Source organism: Drosophila gunungcola (assembly GCF_025200985.1).
Source record: "Drosophila gunungcola strain Sukarami chromosome 2R unlocalized genomic scaffold, Dgunungcola_SK_2 000004F, whole genome shotgun sequence".
NCBI lineage: Eukaryota > Metazoa > Arthropoda > Insecta > Diptera > Drosophilidae > Drosophila > Drosophila gunungcola.
The window spans coordinates 4,146,179-4,165,175 of NW_026453167.1; the positions used below are offsets into that span (position 1 = coordinate 4,146,179).

At 39.0% G+C, this 18,997-nt stretch overlaps 1 protein-coding gene and 2 long non-coding RNA genes across 4 annotated transcripts; 2 read left to right on the forward strand and 1 right to left on the reverse strand.

The window, feature by feature from the left end:
* The first annotated feature begins 6,719 nt into the window (after window positions 1–6,719).
* On the forward strand, window positions 6,720–17,485 carry LOC128253832 (photoreceptor-specific nuclear receptor). Its single transcript, XM_052982517.1, has 10 exons — window positions 6,720–7,138; window positions 9,624–9,978; window positions 12,844–12,947; window positions 14,538–14,652; window positions 15,474–15,529; window positions 15,606–15,923; window positions 16,383–16,591; window positions 16,794–16,955; window positions 17,017–17,181; window positions 17,237–17,485. Exons 1-10 carry the CDS (start codon window positions 7,093–7,095, stop codon window positions 17,417–17,419), a joined length of 1,713 nt encoding a protein of 570 aa, XP_052838477.1. The 5' UTR covers window positions 6,720–7,092; the 3' UTR covers window positions 17,420–17,485.
* On the reverse strand, window positions 16,458–17,391 carry LOC128253833 (uncharacterized). Of its 2 annotated transcripts, none has more exons than XR_008267490.1 (4): window positions 17,257–17,391; window positions 17,006–17,190; window positions 16,665–16,935; window positions 16,458–16,596 (listed from the first exon to the last, which is right to left on the reverse strand). It is a non-coding gene; the product is annotated as an uncharacterized LOC128253833 (long non-coding RNA). The 2 variants fall into 2 exon arrangements; XR_008267491.1 differs by having other exon boundaries at window positions 17,002–17,190.
* A 534-nt stretch (window positions 17,486–18,019) lies between the features above and the next one.
* LOC128254139 (uncharacterized) lies at window positions 18,020–18,562 on the forward strand. Its single transcript, XR_008267515.1, has 3 exons — window positions 18,020–18,146; window positions 18,206–18,369; window positions 18,425–18,562. It is a non-coding gene; the product is annotated as an uncharacterized LOC128254139 (long non-coding RNA).
* Window positions 18,563–18,997: the final 435 nt, after the last annotated feature.

The window sequence follows — 18,997 nt, forward strand, 5'->3', positions numbered from 1 at the left end:
TTGAATGACATCTTGATGGTAGGCCCAACTATTCAAGAGGAGCTGTACTCGACTCTGCTTCGGTTTAGATTGCATAAGTTTGCCCTTGCGGCCGACGTCAAAAAGATGTATCGCCAAGTGATGGTGGACGAAGCTGATCGTAACTTCCAGCTCATAGTATGGAGACGAGATCCTTCTGAGTCCCTGAAAATCTTTAAGTTGAACACCGTTACATATGGAACTTCGCCAGCACCCTTTTTGGCGATTCGGTGTTTAATGCGGCTAGGAGAGATGGCGCAAGCAACTCATCCAAAAGCCGCAAAGGTTATTCAGAATGATTTTTATGTTGACGATTTGTTGACTGGCGCCGGATGCGTTGAGGACCTGCAAAGCCTTCGAGACGAAGTTTCTCAGGTCTTGCAAGAGGCAGGCTTTGAATTGGCAAAGTGGTTTTCAAACTGCCCAGAGTTATCCGCATCTGATAGCGCTGTAATGCCACTTATGGCAGACTCAGACGTAACCAAGACCCTTGGCGTGGTTTGGTTACCGGTTAAAGATTACTTTCAATTTCGGTTGGATGACTCTTTCCTGGATCTTCGCGCGACAAAACGAAATATTTTGTCGGTGACTGCTCGACTTTTCGACCCACTTGGCCTCTTGTGTCCTTTGGTCACAAAGGCAAAGATGTTGTTGCAGGAACTGTGGCTTCGAAAATTAGATTGGGACGAGTCGCTACCGATGCAGTTGCTCACGTCGTGGGAGACGTTTAAAGCGACGCTTCTGCAGCTGCCTAAAATTAAGGTATCGCGATTCGTCAACACAGATCCACAAGTCCCGATTCAAATACATGGTTTCGCTGACGCTTCCATGCGAGCGTATGGAGCGTGCATCTACATTCGGACTCAAACTGCTGAAGGTTTGAAAGTGTCTTTATTGACCGCCAAATCGAAAGTAGCTCCCCTCAAGACGAAAACTTTGCCTCGCCTTGAGCTGTGTGCAGCTCACCTTTTAGCAGATCTCTATAATCGTGTCAGGCCATTGCTAAATTCTCCCATTGAGAATGTTTTCCTGTGGACAGACTCCGAGATCACTTTACACTGGATTAAAACCCATCCCTCGTCGTTGTCGGTTTTTGTTTCGAACCGGGTTGCAGATATTCAGGAGTGGTCGGAGAAAGCAATTTGGAGACACGTTCCCACGAAAGTCAACCCAGCAGATATAGTGTCCCGAGGATGTGACGTAGAGGAGCTTACAACGTCCATTTGGTTCGGTGGGCCTTCGTTCTTGCTAGACTCAGAAAATAATTGGCCTGTAAATAAACATTTCGAACTGCCGGCTGATGTAATGTCGATGGAGCTACGCAAATCGGCAATAGCTCTCGTAGTCAGCCCAGAGCCAAATTATGTGCTTCAGAAAATAGAGTCTTTTTCGTCGCACCTGAAGCTTCTGAGAGTTTTCGTGTGGGTTTTTCGTTTTATTCAAAGGTGCAGAAAGGTGTCGAAGCCCTTTGAAAAAAGTATTTCGCCAAGAGAACTGGATTTCGCTTTTGATAAACTTGTCGAAGTTGTCCAATTTCACGAGTTCAGGGACGACATAAGTAAAATTCGGAAGAATAAACCGGTAGCAACGAATATTCAAAAGTTAAACCCTTTTCTTCAGGAAAATAAATCGGATTGGTGCTCCTCGACATTGCTACGAGTTGGGGGTCGGTTATTGAATGCTCCTATCCCGTACGAAGCCAAATTCCCGTTGTTGCTGTCTAAAAGCTCACAGTTCGTCAGATCCTATGTGTCATACCTGCACGTTACGAACTGTCACGCTGGCCCACGAGCTCTCGTAAGTCGTCTGCGCGAGAAAATCTGGCTAGTTAATGCTCAAGAAGTCTGCCGACGAACAGTTCGGTCGTGCATGCGCTGCTTTCGCTGTAAGCCGCAACTTTTGACGCAAATTATGGGAAACTTGCCAGCAGATAGACTTCGAGCTCTCCGCCCGTTCAATATTTGTGGCGTTGATTTTTGTGGTCCCTGCAGCACAACGTATCGTATCCGTGGTAAGCCACCGTACAAGTCGTACGTGGCCTTGTTCGTCTGTTTTGCGTCCAAAGCGGTCCACTTAGAATTAGTGTCTGACCTAACCACTGATGCGTTCTTGTTGGCATTTCAAAGGTTCGTGAGTCGTCGCGGGATTCCGGAAAAGGTGTGGTGCGACAACGCCACCAATTTCGTCGGCGCAGATCGCCACATGAGAGAGTTCCGAGCCCGTCTGGAGGAGCAGGGGGGCGGTATCGAAACATTCGCATCAAAAAAAGGATGCGAGTTTGCGTTCATACCGCCCAGAGCACCGCACTTCGGCGGACTATGGGAGGCAGGTGTGAAGTCTGCAAAGCACCTGTTCCTTCGGACGGTAGGCCAAGACCTCTTGACCGCGGAGGAGCTCGGAACTCTGCTCACCAGCGTGGAGGCCGTGCTCAACTCCAGGCCCCTCGGCGCTCTAAGCAGCGACCCGAACGACGGCGAGGCCCTGACCCCCGGGCATCTGCTCATCGGCGGCCCTCTTCTGGCCCCACCATCAGCGGCGCTCCCGGACCAGATCAGCCTGACCTGCTTGCGACGATGGCGAGGTGTCTCGTCTCTCAGGCACAGGTTCTGGCAGCGATGGTCCCGGGAGTACATCTCCAGCCTCCAACAGCGGTCCAAGTGGCACCAGGGGGAGCCCAACCTCGTCGTGGGAGCGCTCGTCGTCGTCGCAGAAGACAATCTTCCGCCCCAGCAGTGGAGGATCGGACGAGTGGTAGCGGTGCACGCCGGCGCCGATAGCAAGGTTCGCGTGGCGGACGTCAGGACGCAGGACGGCGAATATCGGCGAGCTGTCCACCGACTGGCCCTGTTGCCCGTTCTGGGCTGAAGGACGTCGTCCCTTCAGAGGGGGCGGTGTTTGCGCACTCAGCGCTTGTATTTAAATCACTAGTTGTAGGGCGAGAGCGGGAGCCAATAAAGCTTTCGTCTGTTCGCTCTTGCGAATTCGCCCCGTCTCTCGCCACCGTAGCATAAGTTAGGTTCTAAGAGAAATTATTGAAATATAATTGTTAGTGATCCATCGAACATCATCGTAGCCACTCCTTTTCGTCGCGCTTTCGACATAGTTTCACAATTGTTCGCAAATTAAAATCGTCTCGAACTACTGCGTTCACAAAGTTTTCGCGTTGTTAATACAAAATAGTATTAAATTTTTCAGTCCTTTTTTCGAAAAGTAAGTTTCTTTTTACTTAAGTTTCGTACATCATTTGTTACATAATCTGTAAAATACATTTAATCTGTTTGATGAATACTCTCATCTAATATGTTTACCTAGTAGAATATCCCAAAAATGTTGATAACATAAACAATAGGTCAGTTGAAACCAAAAAAAAAAACAAAATGTAAATCAAAGACAGGTTTTTGTTTTTGTTTGGTTTTTTCAAATATGTTTTTGTTTTTGTGTATTGTATTCTATTATCTTGTTATGACTAATATCAAAATATTTAAATTTTTTAGAAAATATAAATGGAAAAAAAATGAATATTTATATTTGGGCTTTAGGTTAACGTTATGCCAATTTTTATTGAATTTGTTGATAAGCTAAAAATTAAAATACAATAATTTCTTTCAATTATAATCTTGGAACTATTGAGAATCTATAATGCTTATTTAACAGTCAGTTTGGGTTGGTGAGTAAACAAATATAAGCATAAGAGAGCATGAGTTTTCATTTAAAGTGGCCAGTACACATTATTTACATTCATTTAGCGATTAATGAACTTAAAAACTTCCCACTTTGTAGGTAAATAAAATAGACAAAGGGCTTTCAGACACGGGGTTGGATTTATTACAAATGTCTAAGCTAGTCAACCTCTATTTTATTAAACAAAAAACTTTTTTAAAATTAAAATGTCAACTATACGCATATAAATAACATGTTATATTTATTGAAAAAATAAAGTTTCAGACCCCAACAATCCTACTTGACCGGAAAGTAAATCAAAGATACAAAGTGTCTGATTGTTGAATAAAAGAGTCGCCCATGAGTTTTGATTGATTAAATAAAGTGCACTGCACTTTATAAGGTTCGCAGCCCTCCGCCCCCTCTTCCACCCCCTTCCATCCACCACTGGGTTGTTGGGATTCACAGAGATTTGCCGATGTGTGGGTGTATTCGTGTATGTATCCTGGCAATGCGAAATGTCGCCGTTCAAATGTCAAGAACCAACCCTGTCGCCTCGTTTCGTCCTGCTCGCACGACATCAGCTGTCCCGCTCGCACAGCCGGTTATCCTTGATGCACGGTTATTACAGGATAACGCCGCTCTCTCTCTCACTCTCCTTCTTTCTCGCTCTCTCTCGCTCCTCCCTCGACGTTGTGGGCGTGGCTATGGCGGCAAAGCGCTTTGACTTTTGCATTTGTTCACTTTTGTCCCGAGCATAAACTTCTGCCAGCCGCAGCTGCTCTCTTGCTTTCTCCCCCCACAAAGAGAGAGAGAGAGAGAGAGAGAGAGTGGAGAAAGGAGCTGAGCAGAGAGCGGGAGGAGGGGCTGCGGCTTGGCAGGATCCTGACTGTTGTATTCCGACATCTCATTTGTTACAAAGTTAATGTCGGCGCATTAAGCATGGCAAAAGCCCCACAACGAAATCGGGGAACGGAACGGAGGAACCTTCTCCGGAAATCCCCACCCATACCACCCACTTCCACATCCACTTCCACTTCCAGCCTGCAGGCAACATTTATCGATTATTGGATTAGTGGACCCGGGCCGAACTTTAGCTCTCCCAGAATAAAGCCTTGAATAACAGCGCTTTGAAATAATCCATTAAAATATAATACAGAAAAGGTAAATAAAATTACACAATCAAAATTATTGATGTATCAGTTGATACAAAACAAAAAAAAACTAACTAGTCCATCCTTTTGAAGTGATTTAGCTGTTCAATAATTTAGAAAGTAAGCTAAAATGTTATTATATTCACAATACAAATCAGAAACATATATTATTAAAAACATATTATTTTACTCTACCAATAATGCATGTATGTAAATATTTACACAAATTGATTTCTTAATGTTTACCAAGGGAAATGGGAATATTTTTTTATGAGAATTTTTTAAGAGAATTGCATAGGTCTCCTTAAAGACAACTTTGAAATTTTATAAACATATGTGCTTCCAGTTTTGATTAAGAGCAGTTCGCGTTTCAACGTTTTTAAATGATTACGTACCAAAAACTTAGGTATTTTGTTTTAAAGTATAATAACTGTTCTTTATTAAATTTTTTTTCGATAAACGGTTGGGCCATTAAAGAGTTTTACACTTAAAAATATATAAAAGGTATATAAAGGTAAAAGTTAGTTAAATAATCTTAAAATTATTTTTTTTTAATTTTAATTATATAACAATAAAATAGTAGTAGCTTAATATCTAAGCAAACAGGGGACCAAAAACAATTGATTTTGAGACTTAATTAAAATATATAACAATACGACAGTAGAAGTTTAATATCTTAACAAAACAGGGGAAGAACAATTGGTTTTAAGAGTACATCTTCCAACATGCTGATTTAAAATCAACGATTATTAAATTATTCGCAAATAAGGATTATTTTCTATCCCTTATTTCTACGCATTTAAAATACTATTTTATGGGTCTATAAATAAATCATTTAAATATACTCTATGGATTCTAATAGTTAAAAAATAATTTTTTAAGACAATTTAATCAGCAAATAAATAAATCGCATTATTGCTTTTCTAAACTCCTTGGGCTATAAATTTTGGTGTACTTTATGCAGATTCTAGTACATGCACACCAACGCCTACAGAGCAACGAGCAAAAACAATTTTCTCTTCAATTCAATTACAGTTAACTGGGAGGTGGCAATTGTGGGCGGAAGAGGGTGTTATTGTGTGGGGAAGGGGGAGGTTGGCTAGAAGACGAGGCCAAGAGTGACGTCGTTGGAAGAGGGTCAAGAGGGAGGGAAGAGGGGATAGAGGAAAGTAAAGCGCCGACATCACAAAGGGTATTATAAAACAAAAACAAAATGTCAAAACCCAAGACGATTATACCAGCAGCAGAGCCGCGCAGCTGCGTCGCCCAGTTTGTGGGTGTATGTGTATTTGTATTGGTGGGGAGCCACCATTGCTCTGCCCCTTCCCCTGTCCCACTTCCATTTCCGTTTCCGCTCGCCTCTCTGCTCCTTGCTCCTTTTTTTAAGTCATGATGGCGGCCGAAGCTTCTCTGATTGTGTGTGTGCGCAGAGAGCGCAGAGCCGGGTGTTTATTGGAGATTGCGATTGTGGCTTGGCTTACCCACACACACCCACCCACACCCACACTCACAGTCACACTCACAGTCACACTCACACACATACACATACACTATGGCAGCAAGGACATGCTGCTGCCGCAGCATCAAGAAGGAACGAATCAAAGCAAGCCAACAAGCAAATGCGCCACCAGAGTTGCCACTAAAAGTCTCCGTTCCCCTTTGCAAAACAAAGTGGGCGGGTGGGTAGTGTGCGGTTATCCTTCGCTCACTGCTCCTTGCTCGCTGCTCGATGCTCGATGCTCTCTGCTCTTGCTAGTGGTGTGTGCGTGTGTGTATTAGTGTTAGTGTGTGTCCTGTGCTGTGCTGTGCTTTTTGTCCTCACAAACACACACGTACATACACTCGAACCCCTGCTGCTGCCCACTCAGCGACCGCGGATTATATCCTGCGATATGGTTTTTTCCTAGTCTGGGGTTGGCCCGTTGGCTGGTTGGCCGACTGCTGGAGTGGACACATCACTGTTTAGCTCCTGTCACGCTTTTATGATAAATCTGAAATCCGGAATCTGGAATCTGAAATCGTACATCGAGACGTTAACATCATCGCAGCATAGTCGCAGTGCCGTCGGTTTGGATCGGATTTGGTCGGTTTCATTAGCGGAATTCAAAGGACTCCACAGTTGCCGTCGCTTTTCCACGGGTTAAAATAATCATGGAGCTAAGTGTGTTTTAAAAGTGAGGATTTAAAAAATCAAAATAAAAGTGTTGTTTGCTGCCGAACGTTAAAAAAACCGTGAAATTTTACAACAACAAACAGCAAAATGAATAAAGAAGAAAATTCTTCCGAAACGCGTCCTTCATCCCAAGGTAAATTTAAATATCTAACAAAAAAATTAACTAAAAAATTGCATAAAAATAGTTCCAAATATTGTATAATATGGAAACCGTGCTTAAAAATTGAGATGTTAAAATATTTCTCTTAAAAATAGATAAAGTACACATATGATTTAAATAAAACTATCAATCTTTTAAATCAGAGTTATTAAAAAACTGTTTTTCCCATCTGAAAATCAAATTATTTAATTGTTTTAAAGGAAATAAAAAGAAAAATGGAAAAGAACTAATAAACAGCAACCATATTTGCTTCTTATATTAAGGGTAATATCACGTTTTAAGGGAAATGGTTTGTGAAATATAATTAGACGTTTTTTTCGGGCGCCTTACTCCCACGATTAATCAGGTCACGTTATATGAAAAAAATGAAAGGGTTTCTTTTAAAAGAAATTAAAATGCTGGATAGCCAAAGATTTCTGTTTAAAATGTCTGTCATAAGAAAAAATTAAAAAAAAAAGTTTAACTGCTTTTGATATTTTAAACCTGAAAGTGAAATACTATTTTCCATTGCCACGTATATTCATACTAATAAAATTGTGAAATAAATTCTTAGGTGTGGATTTTTAAAATTATAAAGCTTAAAATTATACTCGTTTTAATTACACGATTAACATTTAATAATTACTGTTTTCTTTTAATGTCCGCACTGATACAAAAATCGAATAATAAAAATAAATATTTGACAATTGAATTCAAAGTATGTATAATATTTAAATTAAATATAAAAGGCAAGTTAAATTGCATGGTTATTTAGTTAAAATATTAAAATTTATGATAAATATATCCGGTTTAAAATAGTTCCTATTTAATTTAAATTAAAATTTTCAGATATTAAAATTAATTCCGAAAGTATTCAAATATTTTAATATTTTTATATTTAAAATAATTAAAAAACGCAATAAACAAAAATCAAACCGAAAAATATTTAAACTGAGTAAGAAATATTTTGAATTACTACGTTTTTTCACCTGTGCGCAAAATACTTATATTTTGGATGTTTGTAGCACAGATCAGTTGATGATAAAGAAAATATATCTTCTGGATCAGGATTACCAGGAGGGTCAGTTACAAAGCTAGGGACTGTCCATTCCTTTTCTTTTTTTAAATACAAAAATAAAACAACTTGAAAAGAAACAACCCAAAACGGATTTGACTGTTTTAATGACACATTTCCAATTTCAATTACCAATTTGTAGTAACGAGTTGTCTGCGGAGACACTCGAATTAAATCGATGCCCAACATCCTGATGGCATGCACGAGTGGCCGAGCAAATTCAATTTGCGATAATCACCAAATTGAATTAGACCTCGAGTCAGGCCGCCAAAAATTTCAGAAATTCATAACACAGCCCTCAACACTTTTGTGTGTTGGCAGCAGTGGCAGGAGTGGGCCAAAGTGAATTTCAACGAGCTCATAAAATTAACAAAGACGGAGACCCGGAAAATGCAAGCATATGACGCTAATCCTCTGGCATTAGACCGCAGATCCCTGCCAGTTGGTACCGGCTGAAAGGCTGAAAGGCCTTCTGACTTTGTCTTTGAATCCGAACGAACAACCAAAACCAAAAACCAGGAACCCTGGAAATGGTCCATCGCACAGCCAAGTGGCGAGTGTAACAAATGTGTCCTCGTCCTCTTCCTCGTCCTTCGAGGGTTAAGTGCATCAAAAAATCAGTAAGGAAACTACAATCAAATTAGGGTGTGATGGCAAAACAATCGTCCCCCGAGGCAAATTTTGCGCACAGATTGCTCGGCACGCTCTGGTCGAGAGCCGTTTGGCTTAATGGCACCCTAATTGAATGTGTAAATATATTTGCGGATTACAGGGCGTCAATGTCGCCACGCAGGGATAAGATCGGCAGGTTCTTCCCCTTCTCCTGTGGTACATCTGACAAATTGGGATTTAATTTAAATGAACTACATAAGTGATTTTTTATTACCACTGAGGGAATGGGAATAAAGCTAAAATCAGATCTGAAATTTTAAATGGCTTATGCTTCAATGAGATCAAACAACAAACTAAGTTTATTTCTGCCTCTTGCTGGTCAAATTTTCTATAGCAAATCTCAGTTAATAATAAATAGCATACTCCTTCTACCTTGATCAGTTTGGACAATGGATCATGAAGTTTTCTTATTGGTAACTGATATTTAATTAATACGTGTGCTGAGAAAATGAAATTATAGCTTAAATATTTTTATTAAACACACTTATAATTAGTAGAATAATAAAAACCCTTATAAAATGTCGGATCTTAAGATCCTTATTTTTTGAAAACCTGTTTTTAATTGCTTTATCAATATAGGTTATTTCAATGGAAATAATACAAATTTAATTATTGTAAGAATAAGTTATGTATAAACCAAAAGAAATTATCCTTTTAAATGACTTGTTTTAAATGTAAATTAAATTGTTTTAAATACATTTTGTAGCATACTAATGTTTTGAATTATTTCAGAGCTCCACAGCCCCCCGCGGCATTGCTATACGCCCCCACCGACATCAGTGGGCGTGGCCACGCCCGCACAACCACCGCCCCCTCATCCCGCCGCCCCCAACGTGTCCGCTGGTCGATTGCTGAGCTGGAACCATAGTGCCGCTGCAGCGGCTGCAGCAGCAGCAGCGGCGGCGAACTCCATGAACCACACGTCGGCCAGTGAATCCTCCTCGATGACCCGGATTAAGGGCCAGAATCTGGGCCTCATCTGCGTGGTGTGCGGCGACACCAGCTCGGGAAAGCACTACGGAATCCTCGCCTGCAATGGCTGCTCCGGATTCTTCAAGCGCAGTGTGCGCCGGAAACTCATTTATCGGTGGGTAAACAGAGAAAAAAAATATTTTTTAAAAAGAAAAAGGTACACATTAAACAAAATAAATGGGTGTTCATTTTTCAATTGCATCTTAATACAAAAACATACTTTTTTTTATAAAAAAAAACATTACCATATTTTTGGTACAGAAATATCTTAAGCTTTGTGAAATTTTTTTTTAAAACTTACCTCCGTAACAATGTTTTAAAAAGTATGAACAAAATCCAATGAATATTTTTATTTTTTTATAAGCTATCAAAACTATTTGTTAAATATTCTTGAATCATTTTTTTTTTCAAAAACTTAACAAACTGAAGCGACTTATTCAGTTCAAATATAAAATGAACCGCAACAAAACAGAATATAATTTACTGATCTGAAACTGGATCTTAAAATCTTTATAAATGTTTAGTAAAAACCAAAAGAAGAAGATTTTTTAACGAAATGATCAGAGTTGAAAGCATAAAGTTCTTTAATATGTTACAAAACAATCACTACTTTTGTCTGTGTAGATTTGAGTGCGGTCCTAAGTCCGGTCATTACCATTTCATTTCCATTAAATGTTGCTACATTTGCTCAAAGTGGGTGGTGCTGGTGGAGTGGGCTGCTGTGCCTGGAGGCCCGTCTGGCGGATTACGGAGCTCTGCCAAATTCATTACAATTATTCAAATCTTTGGGATTTGAGCGTCAACTTTTGAATGCGCATATTTGCCCTCGCGTTGACTTTGTACCCAGAATGGCATCATGTGCGGATGCCAATCCACTTTCTCCCCCGATTGCAGCTTAAACTGTAATTGAATTTAAAGTGAATTCGTTTAAAACTTTTTATTTCAACGTTGAAATGCGCGAAACCAAAAATAAAAACAGGAATACACAAATATACGAATCAAAAACTGAACAAAGTTTGTTTTAGGTTTTCAATTATCATTAAATCAGCCGAATATCCCATAAGCCAAAACGACAGAATCAGAATCAATGGCAGCAAAAACATAAAGTTATGATACAGTAATGTATATTTTGTGCTGCGGTTTTCTTTTCCGGCAGGCGCGGTAAATCACAAACGTCGAAATCTCTATATCCCAGCGGTCCCATGAGATTGATATGGAGGGCTTAAGCGCAAAACACTTGGCCAAATGTGACCCGGCACCCTCATCCTCCCTCAATCTCCCTCACCCAAACTCCCGACATCTTCTTCTTTGCCCACCGACTAAGCCGAATCGCAACAAAGTCAAAAAATGGGGGCGGTTCTCTAGATAAAATAGAGCAACATCCTCCCCTGCAGAGGAATGACTAAGCGAGGCATACACTCCAGACTACGGACATGGAAAAGGGATACGAACGGGGAACAGGTCTAGTGTATATTCTCACCGACGTGACTTGTTTTCCGATTGCCGACAGAGTCAATCTGGCCCCTGGTCCTTTTTATGTCCTTGTCTCCGGTGGTCCCATTAAGCCGTTTTCAATTATAATCAATTGCTTCCAATCAGAACTTTCGAATTTATTCACCGGAATTTTCTTTTAACATGATAAAAATCTATACCGTTTTTTCACAGCTATAAAAATACCTATTGGAATTTATGAATATAGTTGATCTAATTTGGAGGGTTTGTAATTTATCCACATGTAACAGTTTTGATATTTATATTTGTTTATTATAATTTTCTTTGAACACTATACAAATCTATAAAATTTATTTTACATCTATAACAAAATTTTAGGATTTCATGCATTTATTTAATATAATTTTTTAACATTTTAGATACTTATATTTATTAATAATAATTGTTGTGGCACCTGTTTAACGTATTGCATTCAATTGTTTCATCTTAAATCGAATATTAATATATATTTTAAAACTACATAAAAGTCATGATGTAGATTTTATAATTCTTACATGTTAAAAATTCAAGAACTTTCAGTATTTGAAATCATTTTACTTGTTTTTAGCGCTTGCGAAATATAAAAACTTCGAATAAGTAAATTAGTAGAATACTAGAAATTTTATTTTCAGGAATGGTTATTTAAAAGTTTTTAATTTATTTTAAAATGTCTATTCAATTAGAAAAAACCAATCTTTTTTAAGGAATAGAAAGCAAAATTTCTAGAGTATCAAGGCTTAAACCATTTTGTGCCTTCAGTCAAAATGGGTCCTCTTGAGGCCATTTTCCCCGTAGTTTTGGTATACATAAAGTGATGTGTTCATCGTCTATTTCTGGAAGTTTGTTGGTATGAGAGATGGCAATATTATGTGATTATTTTTATAGACCCACACAAGTTGGCATTCCAACGGAATGAGAAAGCCCATTCACACATATTCAATTTACTTGATTTGTTTACGAAAACCGGACATTTGCATACACAAAATACCTAAATTATATACTTTTATACAAGGGCTGTGGCTGAAGGATACATTTGGCTAAGTGATTTGAGCCGAGGCGCCACGAAGCACATAAAATGGATGCGAAACGGGCGACTCGAGATTTTAGGAGCGTTGGCCATCTTTGAGTTTTGGCGCAGGCTTAGTGGGCAAAAAGGGAGGCGATGACTGGGCTAAAAGTGGTTCTGAGTCAGGGGATTTCCGTGGGTGGGATGTTCAGAACACGCCACTCAGCCCTGATTTGATTAAAGTTCCACGAGGGCAGAACAAAAGGACTGGACCAGAGGTCGATGAAATAGAAGCAGAGGTCCTGTATATATCCAGCAGATTCAGAAGTGCTTTTGTGGCTGGATTTACGCTCGGTTGGCCTTAGTCTGCTGCCGAAATCGACAAATGTTGCAATTTTTGACACGACAAATCTCGTTATCGCCCCAGGATAACCTGATTATGTCTCCTGGCACTATTTTAATCGAATCTGATTTCTTTTTCAGCTGCCAGGCGGGAACTGGACGCTGTGTGGTGGACAAAGCCCATCGGAATCAATGCCAGGCCTGCAGGCTCAAGAAGTGCCTTCAAATGGGAATGAACAAGGATGGTGGGTATTACTTACTACTACTCACTTCTGCATATTATCATAACTCAACTCGCTCTAATGAACTGAAGCACGTTTAATTGGTCTTTAACAGGACCTCAAAAGCCCGGCCACACGTGCCCCAGCATTTACGTATCTAACCTCGAACCCTTTGCCACGAACACGATGAAATCCCACATCAGGGAACATCATCTCATTTCGGGGTGGTTCACCTCTGGGTGCGGGTGCGGGTGCGGGTGCTCCTTTCGCCTTATTTACATATTGCTCACCCAATTGATTTGTTACCTGCTGCTCGTGTTGTCTTTGACAGATTTTATGCAGCTTTAGCGCTGCCACTTCACTGCACCCCAATTGTTCATTTTGACTGAAAGTTTTACTCATTGTTTTGATGGCTGCAGAAACTTTGAGCAAACAGTGGCTCGATTTCTTGAATAGTAAATAGACAAACAGCAGCCGTCACTCAGGTTCAGGTTTATAAAATCAATACGAATCGATTGTGCTTACCTTTTTGCAAGTAAAGGGTCACTAGGGATTTATGAATATGAAAAACTTGCTCAATAGGTTTCTTCCTACTAGTTTACTGCAAGTATCTTGATTAAACATCTTTAATATGTTTTTGTATGAAGCTCAGACACATTTATCTATACATAAATTAATTTTATAATAATGTGTATGGAATCGTTAAAAGTTATAAAAGTTTCTAAACTACATATATTAATAATCTTTCTTTAAACCAAAAAAAGTCATAAAAATATATGTTTGTTTTTCACAATTAAAAGCTTAATACTTTTTTGTTTTCTAAAGGTTAATTGGCTTATTTTAAATAGTTAAAAAAATATTTTACAAGCTTACAAAATTAAACTGATGTCATAGTTGAAAAAGTCTTTAAGGCCTTCTTTAAATTTTTTTTTGTATAGAATATTTTTTTTGCAAAGGTATACAATTATATTATCACTGTTTTAGTTTAAAGAAAAGCTATTCATTTTTTTGAGAAATTAAATTTTATAACCTTTAAAGCAATGAGCCTGATAGTTTTTTGTTGAGAACTTAAAAAAGGTTAGTATCAAAGCATATAGGTCCATCCACTTATTCATATCAATTCACATTCAAGTCGTGACTTTCACACCATATATTCTCACCAGGGACATTTCACACTCTATACCAACTCTATGATGGCTCCTTTAATTTACCCGTAAATTATGCGAGTCGTATGGAAAATAGCCACAGTTTGCGGATCCGCCATTAGCGCGAAGTAGCTTTTGTGGCGCAGCCTCATTGTGCGGTGAAATTGCATAAACAAATGGCGAAACAATTTGTGGGCGTGAACGGCACGTGACCGCAAAACCAATTTGCCATCAATGGATGGCCTTGTTCCCCTCGTCGAGTCCTCGGCAAATTTCATATGCTGATGAGGAACGGCGAGGACGAGGACAGGGTACACGCGACTAGATTTGGGCCTGCGATACCTGTGCGCCTCGAAGCGATTTTGTCAGTGTGACATTTCCTCATTACGAACACGTCCACGTCCACGTCCACGTCCCATCTAGACTCCGCTGAGTGCTCATGTTAGTTGCATTTGTTTTCCAATTACAGCCGTGCAAAATGAGCGGCAGCCCCGCAACACGGCCACTATTCGACCGGAGACGCTGCGGGAGATGGAACACGGACGGGCTCTGCGCGAGGCCGCCGTGGCCGTCGGAGTTTTCGGGTAAGTGTGTGTTACCGTTTCCACGGCCGTGCACTCAAAAAAATTCCATTTAAATATTGAAAGTCTAATGACTTTGAAAGCTGTTTTTTTACAAAAAAAAATTTAATGAAATGAAAGGTTTAAAAACACATAAATGCACTTATCGAGTGCAGACAAAATATTATTTTGTAAAATTTTCGGGCTAGGCTAAACCTTTCATAGCTCATAATGTAATATTGCTAACAAAATATAGTCTTGACTTCTTTTTGATGAATTATCCTTGAACTATGAGTGTTTATCTATGGTTGCTTAAACATCCTTATTTCACAAAGATACACACTAAATTTGTTTGTGCCACTGAAATTGTTCTTAATAATTGAAATCATGTTAAAAACAATTTTCAATCATTTTATGTATTTATTCTAATATAATAAAACAAATGAAATGAATTCTTCTTTTCTTATTACACTGGTCGGAAAGTAAAATTTTTTTATTATCTTTTAAATGAATTCAAATTAATTATCGGAAATGTTTTCAATAATGTTATATTTTTAAATAATATTTGAAAGCTAATATTATATATAAAAGGAGAAAATTTAAGTTGATTAAGGTGAAAATAGACAGCAACTTATTGAAGACATACATAAAATTATTAAGGCAATAACTTCAAAACGCACTTAACGTATTTGAAAGAAAGGTATATTCTCTAAATACAAAATTTGTTTCCAAACAATTAAAAAATGTTATAAAGTAATTTTTTTGAGTGCATGTGGTGTGGCTGGGCTGTCATCAGCATAAGTCTATCTAACCGCCCAAAATCTGCGGGCAACTCCAATTTGCAGACCACCCGTGCTACTGTCGCCGCCCTGCTACGGCTCCGGACTTCTCCCACCGCCCAGTGAGTAGCCACTGCCCCCCGGCCCCCAGTTTATAGTTTCGGCCCTAACTTATGCCCTTTGTTGATCCCTGAACAGCACTGGGCAGCCTGCCGACTGGACGACTGCTGCACCACAACCACCTCACCTCCTCGATGCAGCTGGCTGCGAATCACATGGGCGCCGGCAGCTTTCCCATGTTCAACGCCGCCTCCGTTCACCACTCGCCCAAGGAGAAGGCCTATGGCATGGAGCTGGCCAACAGCGGCAACGCCTCCCACTCGACCAACTCGAGCAGCAACCACTCCATCGACCCGAGCTCACCGGCCCCGGAAAACGCCAAGGAGAAGAACAATGCCGGCGGCAGCGTCTCCTCCATCAGCTCCTCCAGTCCCACGATGGAAAACGACAATGATGGTGGGTAGTCTAAAATAGAGTCATGATTATTAGGATATTAGATGCTTTTAACATATGCTCGTGACTTTAAGTACATAACAAAATCAAATAATTTTTTTTTATTTTGTCAGAGTTTATAATTATTTGTCTAAAGTTTTTGAACGCTTTTTACAAAGGATATTATACAATATTATAATATAATAATGCTTTCTATGTATAATATACGTAAGCATTTATGACTAATGCAATGGTATAGTAATATGAATGATTTATATTAGAGATGTTCCATGACTAAATCACCTCACAGACTTAAAAAAAAAAAGAATTACCATTTACATTTATTTGTTCATAGCTAACATAATGTTTATAACTTAAGCTAAGTTCAGCTCTTTTGGGTGACTCTCTCCTCTTCTTCAATAAAAAAAATATATATATCAATAATATAACCTATATACATAACTCATTGGCAAACCTCTGCAGATGACTCCATAGATGTAACCAATGACAACGAGGAGCCGCACACCGTCAGCAGATCGGATTCCAGCTTCATCATGCCGCAGTTCATGTCACCCAATTTGTATGCCCATCAGCACGAAACCGTTTATGAGACGAGTGCCCGGCTTCTCTTCATGGCCGTCAAGTGGGCCAAGAACCTGCCCAGCTTTGCGCGACTTTCCTTTCGGGATCAGGTGGGCTTAAATTAATAAATATTATCTACTAATAAAAGCTAGTATTGAGCCTCTGAGGTACAAGGATAAATACCATTTTAAGAGGTTTGGTGTTGAGTTATATTTACATTCGGCATATAGTATGTTGCAGAAGGAAAAATTAATTTTAAATGTTGTTAGTTCGGATATTAGGAATATTCATAAAACACGCTTTCCTAATCAGGTGATTTTGCTGGAGGAGTCCTGGTCCGAGCTGTTCCTGCTGAATGCCATCCAATGGTGCATCCCCTTGGATCCCACGGGCTGTGCCCTCTTCTCGGTGGCGGAGCACTGTAACAATCTGGAGAACAACGCCAATGGCGACACTTGCATAACAAAGGAAGAGGTAAGTTTTGGCAAACTTTATTAAATTGATATTTATTTATGCGAACCTACATTTTTGGCAGCTGGCGGCGGATGTGCGAACCCTTCACGAGATCTTCTGCAAATACAAAGCGGTGCTAGTTGATCCTGCTGAATTTGCCTGCCTCAAGGCAATTGTTTTGTTTCGGCCAGAGACACGTGGTCTGAAGGATCCAGCGCAGATTGAGAATCTCCAGGATCAGGCGCACGTAAGTATGCTATATATGGGAATAGGTGATGTGAACTAATAAGTTAATCTATCAGGTTATGTTGTCGCAACACACGAAGACGCAGTTCACGGCCCAGATTGCCAGATTCGGACGACTCCTGCTCATGCTGCCACTGCTGCGGATGATCAGCTCCCACAAGATCGAGTCCATCTACTTTCAGCGCACTATTGGCAACACGCCCATGGAGAAAGTGCTCTGCGACATGTATAAGAACTAGTTAACTCGTGCTTTAAGTTGTAACAAATTTAAATAAATATGTTTTTGTGTCTTGAATGTTAAGTGACATGACTCTTAGTCGTTTTATTTGACAGTTAGAAGCAGCAGAAGCAAACAAAACTTCTTATTTTGTGAGCAGAGTGTATATTTGATTGTTGATTTAGTTAAAATGTTTCATATACATTAAGAGTTAAGCAATTAAACAATGTATAATTATTACGTTCATATATATCATATTTGAAAGTATCAATATATATTAAATTTCAAGATATATTTTTGAATATAAAATTAAATATTTGTATGTCAAAATTATATTAGAGGAGATCAAGTGATCTTTAAAATTTGCTATCAGTCGCAGAAAGGCGTCAATAATTTTACTGTCAGAATATGTTGTTGTAACTAACTATAGTCCGCGAAAATGTAATTAAGCCTGGTAAATAAAAATGAATCATTTGGAAAAGCTGGCGATAAGATGGTACCAACATGTAAGTTGAGTTAAAAGCTTTTAGTAGGTAAAAACGAACAAATGCTTTGTTAAAAACAGACTTCTGCCTTTCATATATAAACTGATTTCATTGCTTCGATGAATGCAGTACCAAAAGTTTCTTTCACTTGCTTGACTCCAGCACAAAATAAAAAAATGGTGCATTTAATTTCTTGCTTTATCCTTTTATTGATTCTTGGATTTACGATTGCATTTAGCTATGAAAGTTACAAACAACAAAAAGGTGCAAGCATAGTGTGTTTAGTTGCCTGTTAGTGAATAATAACCAGACTATATTATCAGCTATTTGCCATCTACCAGTAAATTATGGAAAATGTGGCAAGGGAGTTTTTGCCTGGTACTACGACCCTTTGAAGAAGTCCTGCATCCGTTTTGTTTATGCCCTTTGTGGAGGAAACAGGAATCGCTTTTTTACCAAAGCAGAGTGCGAGGAACTTTGCCTAAAGGTAAGCTTATTTTACTTTTGGAGGATTTTGTTAATTTCATCATTTTTTTCGCCAGGATTGGTAACCAATAGCTGCCATTTCTTCATTTTATCTCCAATGTAAAAGCTCAATATATAAACATTTTTACAACCAAATAAAAAAACTAATTCATTTGTAAGCTTAATTTTTTTTTAATTCTTGCTAAATTCTCCATGGAATAAACTTAAACAAATTTACAATTTCACCAATTGCTACTCTTTTTTATGACAATTTTACCAATTCCTAATCTTTTTTATAACAAAAATAATATATATTTATTTTGCTGTTTTTCAGGAACATAAAAATAGTGTTCATATTACTGTTCTTGGGTACAAATTTGTAGTCCTTTTTACCAGATTGTATAATAATTATTTTGTTTGGTCTGGCAGCACTGGCAAACATAATTTTTAGCTTAGTTTCTCTACCTGCCGCTTGTTACAGTAAACCCAAGTAGATTAAATGTAGAATTCCAAAGTTTGGAAACCGAACGCTAGATGTCGCCAAAATTATTTATGAATGAAATACGAAGAAATTTAATAAAGTATTTTAATTGATATACAGTACACACCCGAAAGCGCGAACACTTATGACATTTTGTAATAGCGATTAA